This window comes from Carya illinoinensis, chromosome 1 (genome assembly GCF_018687715.1).
Source record: "Carya illinoinensis cultivar Pawnee chromosome 1, C.illinoinensisPawnee_v1, whole genome shotgun sequence".
In the NCBI taxonomy this organism is placed as follows: Eukaryota; Viridiplantae; Streptophyta; class Magnoliopsida; order Fagales; family Juglandaceae; genus Carya; species Carya illinoinensis.
The window spans coordinates 7,306,383-7,316,329 of NC_056752.1; the positions used below are offsets into that span (position 1 = coordinate 7,306,383).

A 9,947-nucleotide genomic window follows, 5' to 3' on the forward strand; every position below is an offset into this window, starting at 1 on the left:
TATTGTTGAAAACTTTACGAATGGAAAAAGAAATTTTGAAAAACTTCTTGGTAGTCAAAGATGTGTTTTTGACAAGGCAGGTTTGGGATATATGCCAAAACAAAAATACAAACCTTATAAAAATTTCTTTGATAATCATTCTACCTCAAAGACTAATATTCAAAATTCTTTTCATAAAAATAATTTTGTCAAAAAAGGATATTATTATAATCATTCAAGTTTTTCATATATGTCACATGCTATTTGTAATTTTTGTAATAGAAATGGTCATAATTATCATACTTGTCCTATTAGAAGAAATCATACAATGACTATTAGGGCCATATGGGTACCTAAAAATCTTGTTTCTTCTAATACTAATAAATAAAGGACCCAAAGAACTTGGGTACCAAGAAAAATCATTTTAATTGTTTTTATAGGTATGCATGAAGTCATCCACAAGCAAAAATAAGTGGTTTTTAGATAGTGGATGTTCAAGACACATGACGGGAGACAAGACTAAGTTCTTTGATCTTAGATCTAAAGAAGAAGGACACGTGACATTTGGAGACAACTCGAAAGGGAAGATCGTGGGAATAGGTAAAATTGGTAATGAATCTTCTCTCATAATTGAAGATGTTTTACTTGTTGAAGGTTTAAAACATAATCTTTTGAGCATAAGTCAATTATGTGATAAAGGATTTACAGTTACTTTTAAAATGGATAAATGCATTATTTTGAATGATCATGATTGTAATATTTGTTTTATTGCTTTTAGAAACAATAATGTTTATACAATTGATTTTGAAGAAATTACCTCACAAGATGCTATTTGCTTGTCAGCTCAAAATGAAACTAGTTGGTTATGGCATAGAAGATTAGGTCATGCCAACATGGAACTTATTTCCAAACTTTCAAAAAATGATCTTGTGAGAGGTTTACCAAAAACATATTTTCTTAAAGACAAAATTTGTGATGCATGTCAATTTGGTAAACAAACAAAAACTTCTTTTAAAACTAAGAAACATATTTCCACTACTAGACCATTGCAACTGATACACATGGATCTTTTTGGACCAAATAGAGTTGCAAGTCTAGGAGGAAAATATTATGCATTTGTTATTGTTGATGATTTCTCTAGATATACTTGGGTCATCTTTCTTGCTCATAAAGATGAGGCACATAATGCCTTTACCAAGTTATGCAAGAGAATTCAAAATGAAAAGGGCTATACTATTTCAAGTATCCGAAGTGATAGGGGAAAAGAATTTGTTAATAAAAATATTGAAACATTTTGTGATGAAAACGGTTTTATTCATAATTTTTCTGCTCCTCGAACTCCTCAACAAAATGGGGTAGTAGAGAGGAAAAATAGATCTCTTCAAGAGATGGCAAGAACAATGCTCAATGAGAACAACTTGCCTAGTTATTTTTGGGCCGAAGCGGTAAGTACTGCATGTTATGTTATAAATAGAGTTATGTTAAGGTCTAAATTAGATAAAACCCCCTATGAGCTTTGGAATGAGAAAAAGCCCAACATTGGTTACTTTCATGTATTTGGATGCAAATGTTTTATTTTGAATGACAGAGATAATTTAGGCAAGTTTGATGCAAAATCTGATGAAGGTATTTTTCTCGGGTATTCTACTAATAGTAAAGCTTATAGAGTATTCAACAAAAAGATTTTAACTGTACAAGAATCTATGCATGTAGTATTTGATGAATCTAATTCTCCACTCTCCAAGAAATCTATTGATGAAGAAATAGAAGGTATAAATAACACAGAAAGTCTCAATCTCAACAAAGAGAAAGCAATAGAGGAAGTTCAACATGGAGCCATCAGGAAAGATCATCAAAATTTAATACAAGATGCAACCAAACAGTGGAAATTTGTGAAAGATCATCCAGTGGAACAAATTTTGGGAGAACCTTCACAAGGTGTAAGTACTCGATCATCTCTTAGAAATATTTGTAATCATACTGCTTTTCTATCTCAAATTGAACCCAAAAATATTGATGACGCACTTCTTGATGAATCTTGGATTCTAGCTATGCAAGAAGAGTTGAATCAATTTGAAAGAAATGATGTTTGGACACTTGTTCCTAGACCCAAAAATTATACTATTATTGGAACAAAATGGGTTTTTAGAAACAAGAAAGATGAGTCTGGAGTCATTACTAGAAATAAGGCTCGACTTGTAGCCCAAGGTTTTAATCAAGAAGAAGGAATCGATTATGATGAGACATATGCACCTGTCGCAAGATTAGAAGATATTCGAATGCTACTTGCATATGCTTGTTATAAAGATTTCAAACTTTTTCAAATGGATGTTAAAAGTGCTTTCTTAAATGGTTTTATAAATGAAGAGGTATATGTTGAGCAACCTCCAGGTTTTGAAAATCATATTTCCCCAAATCATGTTTTCAAACTCACAAAAGCACTATATGGACTTAAACAAGCTCCTAGAGCTTGGTACGAGAAACTCAGTGGTTTCTTGATTGAAAAAGGTTTTTCAAGAGGAAAAATCGACACAACTCTTTTCATTAAATATGAAAATGATGATATTCTTTTGATTCAGATTTATGTTGATGATATAATATTCGGTGCTACTAATGAAAATATGTGTCAAGTTTTTGCTAAGACTATGCAGGAAGAATTTGAGATGAGCATGATGGGTGAACTTACATTCTTTCTCGGATTGCAAATTAAGCAAGCAAAAAGTGGGACATTCATCAATCAATCAAAATATATTAAGGAATTACTGAAGAAGTTTGGGATGGAAAATGCTAAGGAAATTGGAACACCAATGAGCCCATCAACTAAACTTGATAAAGATGAATCCGGTAAGCCAGTTGACTCGAAGATATATCGAGGTATGATTGGTAGCTTATTATATTTAACAGCCAGTAGACCAGATATTATGTTTAGTGTGTGCTTATGTGCACGTTTTCAATCATCTCCAAAAGAATCACATTTAATTGCAGTTAAGCGCATTCTTAGATATCTTAGTGGTACAATTAACCTAGGGTTATGGTACCCTAAGCACACATCTTTCGATCTAATCAGCTACACAGATGCAGATTATGCTGGCTGTAAAATAGATCGAAAAAGCACTAGTGGAGCATGCCATTTCTTAGGTCATGCATTAGTTTCCTAGTTTAGTAAAAAACAAAATTCTGTTGCACTATCTACTGCTGAGGCAGAATATGTTGCTGCGGGTAGTTGTTGTGCTCAAGTTCTCTACATGAAGCAACAACTTGAAGATTTTAAACTCATGTATAATCACATTCCAATCAAATGTGATAATACAAGTGCTATAAATCTTTCAAAGAACCCAATACAACATTCTAGAACTAAGCATATTGAAATAAGGTATCATTTTCTTCGAGATCATGTGCAAAAAGGTGATATAATGTTAGAGTTCACAAACACACACGATCAGTTAGCAGATATTTTCACAAAACCTTTACCAGAAGATAGATTATGTATGATCAGAAGAGAAATAGGTATGATGCATGCTATGAATATCTCTTAAAAGATAGACCAGAGTCAATAAAAATAGAGATAGATTTTTTTTAATACTTTTACATAAATTTGAGATTCTTAGCCTCATGTTTGAGACGCTCATTCTCTTCATACAATATCATGTCATTCTTATTCATGGGAACCGGCAAGCGGAATGAAGAATCTAATAAAGATTTCAACTGTTTATTCTTCTGCCGAATGATTCCTTCCCTTGTGTGAGACTCTTGAACAATTTGTTGAAGTACAACAATTTGTTCTTTGAGCTTTTCAACTTCGTGATTTTTGGCTTGTAGCCGCTGAGAAAAAGCCACAATAGAGGAAGAGTAGCGAGTCCCAAGACTCACCAAGTCATAAATAGCATCAGAATCTGACTTATTAGTCAGATTATTATTTTCTTGCTGCAACATGGCACCAATGGTAGCTGCAGAAAGAACAGGAGGTTGAGATGCAGAATGCCTCATGGATGGATCTAGAGAAATGTTAGAAGAATGAGCCATTGAGAAAAGAATAGAAGGCTTAAAACGAGAATGCTGAAGGAATGCAAATGAGTTATAGAGATGAGATGAAAACTTGATGCGGATTAGATGAACTTCAGGACTGATTTTATAGAGATAGCATAAAGAATAAGACAAACTATTTTCTCTTCAAATCTTATTTAGTCAAAAGAAATACAAGATATGCTGGACACACATTGTCAAAAGTTTTCTTACTAAGCCAGCGAGATTAACAGTAGATTGTCCCTATTTTTCTAGTAAACGATGAACCTCTGCTGTTATCTGCCGATGTTGACCTTGTATCTGAACCCTTTCTCGTTCCAGCTCTTCTATTCGTGGTTGCAGATCATAAGCATACCAATCTGCAAATTTTTTCAACTCTTGGTTTTCTTGCTTTAGCCTTTTATTCTCACTATCCTTATTAGCAAGCTTCTGTCGTAACTCAGATATTTGCATGTTAAGATGATCAATCTCACTCACCCTCGCCATTAACCTTCGAGACATGATCGTAACAGAGGCAGCATATTGATTACTGAGCATTCTTGATTCTGCAATAATCTCAGAATCAGCCTTACTAGAAAAACGGTTCACTGCTCCTATCATGGTATTGACGGCCTCAGGAGAGAAGATTGATGATTGATGCGTCAAGGGTTCCTGATTCAAGTCTGGAACATTAGTGGAAGAGAATTGCTCAGCCATTCTATCGTTGTGGAAAAACAGAACTCAGGTCAAGAAGTGATTATTTTTTTGGCATCCGATAGATGAAAATGATCATTTTTTTATAGAAACTCGGAGCCTTCAAACCCGTTTGTCAACAACATCAGGCGATTGTTTAAATCTTCAGCCGTATTAAATTCATAGAGTTAGGCCTCGAGGCTTTGCAGCACTTGTCGGGTCACGGACGGCTCCATTTTTCAACTATCTACAGTGACTATTAAACGCATCGTTTTCTTCAGTCCATTTATTTGTTGCGGATCCTTTTTAATGATGCCAAAAGGGGGAGAAGTGTTAGACTAGAACATTAACATTGTTTAAATTGCTAAACTTGTTATATATGCTTGGAATTATATTTATACTTTTGCTTGAAAAACTAACGCATATTTTCAGGGGGAGCTTAAGTATTAATATAGGTTTCAAGTTCTATCAAATATTTGTCATCATCAAAAAGGGGGAGATTGTTGAACTCAAGGTTTCAAGTTTCATGTGATTATAAATCTACACATGGATTTTGATGATAACAAATGAATTCAAAGAATAAAGAAGTCTCAAACTCAAGTTGTCTACACAATGGAGTCAAGCACATCAAGGAAACAAGCATGAGCAAGAAGGGAACAAGTTCACATTAAAATTATAGAGTAATGTTGTAAATCTCTTCAAAATTCGAAATTAGGATTAATGCTCAAAATTAATATTTTATCATAAAGCATTAAAATACATTTTCCACATGTGCATGAATATTTTTGAAAATTAAATTTGAAAATTTTGAAAGATGATTGATTGTCATCTTTTGCATGTGCATGCCTTGATTAAAGGGTTGAACTTTGAAAATATTAAAGATGATTGATTGTCATCTTTCACATGTGCATGTTTTATTTGAATATTTTCAAAAGTGATTGATGCTTTTTTAGACTTATACAAAAAGTAAAAGATTAGGTTTGAATTTTTTGAAAATGAAAGTGTGCTCATTTTGTCATATGCCAAAAGTAAAAGATTAGGTTTGATTTTTTTTGAAAAAGTGAATGATGTTGTCTTTGACAATTGAGAAAGAAGAACCTTTTATTTGAATTCTTTGAAAAAGTGAATGATGTTGTCTTTGACAATTGAAAAAGAAGAACCTTTTATTTGAATTTTTTGAAAAAGTGAATGATGTTGTCTTTGACATGTGAATCTTTTTAAATTTGAATATGAAGTCTCATATGCCTATAAATAGATCATTTGAGAGCTTCACATTTACAACACCAAGAGCATACAACATTCATTCAAAGCTTTCATTCTCTCTTCTCTAAACATTGAGCCTTAATCCTTGTTCATTTTGAGAGATATAGCTTGCGCTGTATTGTTCTTATTTCACTCGTTGAGGAGTGTTTTCTGATAACCTACCCACTATCAGCTTTTGTATCAGAAAAAGGGTGTGTATAACCCTTGTGTGTGTAGAAAGTATTCTACACGGGGAATAGTTGAATCACCACGTGTAAGGTGATTGCAAGTGTAGAGGGTGTTCTACACGGATCCTTTGTAGCGGTGTTGTTCAAAGGTGTAATAGGTTTCTATCTCCACCTGAAGGAGGTTGAATAGTGAATTTGGGAATCCTCAAGGGGTAGCTTGAGGCGAGGACGTAGGCAGTGGGGCCGAACCTCGTTAACATACTGAGTTTGCTTCTCTCTTACCCTTACTCTTTATATTTATTGTTATTTCATATTTTGTTTATATTTTATATTATATATTTGATTTATAATTGTTATTTTTTTTTAATACAACTCAATTCACCCCCCCTCTTGTGTTAGTCATCTGGGCAACAGTTATGTAAGTGGCGTGCAGTCGCTTTGAAAAAAATGAATTAATATAGGATCCATATAAAAAAAAATTAACTTTTTAATCATGGATCATACTCTTTTTCAAAATAATTACGCGACGTTTATAATTTTACAACTGTACGTAGGATTGCTTTTAAACTAATACACTAAGCTGCTCAAATTTGTCTAGGGAAGGCTGTTGGGTACACACTGTGTCTCTCTGGCCTCATCTCATTGGTCATAAGTCCTATATGCAAATATTTTATAAAAGAAAATTTTATAAATTGAAATGGCTGAATGCGATAGGGAAGATTTAGTTTACAGTAAAAAGATCAAGCTTACCATACGATATGCCAAAAATATAAGCTATATTATTTTATAAATTTTATTTTTATGAAATCTCTTAATGAACTAAACATTTCTTTTTCTCTAATTATCTTACATAATTATATAAGAATCTTAGTTTTAGAAAATTATAATTAAATAATGTTAGATTCAGTCATAAATTATACAAGCATCATGTTCCTTATTTGAAAAAAATTAAAGTTTAGTATTAAAAAATTAATTTTTTCATATAAATTTTATATTTACTCATTTTTTAAAAAAGAAATACACATTTTATTACTGTAAATATAATTTTTATTTAACAAAATAGAGCAATAATAAAAACCAACCTTTGCATAATTATTTTCGCATCTTTAATTTAAAATTAGAGTATTTTGATAAAATAATATATTTCTATAAATTCTTTTATGAAAAGAGAAATGATATTTATATCGTGGAGTTCGCAAGAGCTGCATAATTTTTTTAAAAATATAATAAATATAAGATCTATATAAAATTAATAATAATAAATAAAATATTAACTTTTTTAATAATAGAACTCAGAATTTTATCTATCATTCTTGTAAAAGTATTTTAAAACATGATAGTAAAAAAGTCTGGGTAAAAGCCGTGGGTTCACAGCAAAAATTTCTGAATCACTCGAACTATGTAGCAGCACTGTCAGCCGTCAGGACAGTAGCTCAACTCTATAAATCTTCTGGCATTAACTCTTCGTAGCTAAAAACTCATTGCACTTATTCTTGTTTTGATTACTCTCTCTCTCGTCTCTTCGATCCCCTACGACGCCATTCATGGAGATCTCAAAGCCACATGCAGCACTGCTCTCTAGTCCCGGCATGGGCCACCTCATCCCCGTCCTGGAGCTAAGCAAACGCCTCGTGACCCACCACGATTTCACCGTCACAGTCTTCGTCGTCAGTTGCCATATGTCGCTGGCAGAGTCCCATGTTATCCAGTCTTCCATGAGCCCTAAGCTCTTCGACATCGTCCAACTCCCACCGGTTGACATCTCTCATCTAGTTGATGCCAACGCCACGGTTGTTACACAGATCGCCGTTATTATGCGGGAAGCCATTCCAGCCATCCGTTCCGCGATATGTTCCATGAATTTCCGCCCGACGGCGCTGATCGTCGACCTTTTTGGAACTGAGTCACTTCCCATAGCTGAGGAACTTGGTCTTCTCAAATATGTTTACGTCCCTTCGAATGCATGGTTCCTTGCTTTGACTGTACTTGTGCCATTCCTAGACAGAGAGGTGGAAGGAGAGTATGTTGACCAAACAGAGCCGCTGAGAATCCCGGGTTGCAGGGCTGTCCGGCCTGAAGACGTGGTTGACCCAATGCTGGACCGGACCAACCAGCAGTATTTTGAGTACGTGCGGATAGGGAAAGAGATCCCAACGAGTGACGGGGTTTTGTTGAATATATGGGAGGAGCTGCAGCCCTTAACACTTGCAGCGTTTAGAGATGAGACTCTCTTGGGTCGGTTCAGTAAGAGTCCGGTTTATCCCATCGGTCCATTAACCAGACAGTTGTCCGGTTCGAGGAGCGAGTTGTTCGACTGGCTCGACAAGCAACCGAGGGAGTCAGTGATTTTCGTGTCGTTTGGAAGCGGGGGAACGCTTTCATACGAGCAAATGACTGAGCTGGCTTGGGGATTGGAGATGAGCCAGCATAGATTTATATGGGTGGTGCGTCCTCCCACGAGAACAGCTGCAGATGACGCTTTTTTCACGGCCGGGACCGCGTCGAGTGGCGACGACCCATCAACCTACTTACCGGCCGGATTCCTGACACGAACGAAGAACAAGGGACTTTTGGTCCCCATTTGGGCCCCGCAAGTGGAAGTCTTAAGCCACCCATCTGTCGGTGGGTTCTTATCGCACTGTGGTTGGAACTCGACGCTCGAGAGCGTCGCCAACGGAGTGCCGATGATCGTGTGGCCACTCTATTCGGAGCAGAGGATGAACGCCACGCTGCTGGAGGAGGAGCTCGGGGTAGCCGTGCGTCCGAAGGTGTTGCCGTCGAAGAAAGTGGTGGGAAGGGAAGAGATAGAGGAGACGGTGAGACAGATCATGGAGGACAAAGAAGGGAAGAATGAGATAAGGGCGAGGGTGAAGGAGCTGAAGTACAGTGCAGAGAAAGCTCTGTCCAAGGGTGGTTCGTCCTATACTGCACTTTCCCGACTGGCACAGCAGATTGAGATTAGCAAGCAACGACCGACCGGAACTGAGGGCTACGTGAGTTTAGCCATAAAGCCCAACTGATCGTACTCCCACAACTTGAATTTGTTGGGATTCTTTTCCCACTTTTTTTGGTTTAGACATGTAATGTTTTCTTTCTTTATCATTTACTGTAATTAATCACAGTATATCATGATGTGAGTCCTCTAATTAATTGAGCGGTTTATCCAGGCTTTCTGTCTTTATGGTAACTGAGTTTTAAAAAGATAATTAAGGCACCTAAATTTGGCGGAGTACACAAAGTAATATACTCCAGAAAGCTCTGCAGAAATGGCTTTGACACGAGCACGGAGCATATGATATCTCGTCTGTCGGTCCTTTTGTAGTTCCTGAAGACTCTTTGCCATCCGGGGTTTTTAGTCAAAAGCATCGAGGATGCATGTTATTGTTGGCAATTAATGCGGAGAGGTATGACATATAAATCATTTTGATTTAGAAAATTCTATATATCATACTACATTTTTATTCTATTAAATAAGATGTAATCTATTCATTATCATTAAATAATTATTTATTACATACTTCTTTATCATCTAATTATGATAAAGATATCACGTCTTACTTGATAAAATAAAGACTCTTATTTAGTAGAAAGAAAGTGAGGATAGTAATATAATGTATAATATTACTCGTCTAAATTTATCCTGTTCACCCACACCTTTCTAGAAATGCCACATATATCCCATAACTTGTACCGAGAGGTGCATTTAGTATCGAGACTAGATAGTATCGAGACTAGATAGGAGGAAATCGTGAGCACTCAATTGGGAGAAAATAATAATGGAGAGGGCTGGAGGTAGTTGCACTGGAAATATGGAGAGGGCCAAGACATGGTCGATGGATTCGT

The 9,947-nt window shown here is 35.6% G+C and overlaps 1 protein-coding gene across 1 annotated transcript; it reads left to right on the forward strand.

Moving 5' to 3' along the window:
• Positions 1 to 7,528: 7,528 nt before the first annotated feature.
• LOC122308486 (anthocyanidin 3-O-glucosyltransferase 5-like) lies at positions 7,529 to 9,270 on the forward strand. The gene has a single exon (XM_043121842.1). The coding sequence runs from the start codon at positions 7,649 to 7,651 to the stop codon at positions 9,122 to 9,124; it is 1,476 nt and encodes a 491-aa protein (XP_042977776.1). The 5' UTR covers positions 7,529 to 7,648; the 3' UTR covers positions 9,125 to 9,270.
• The last annotated feature ends 677 nt before the right edge of the window (positions 9,271 to 9,947 follow it).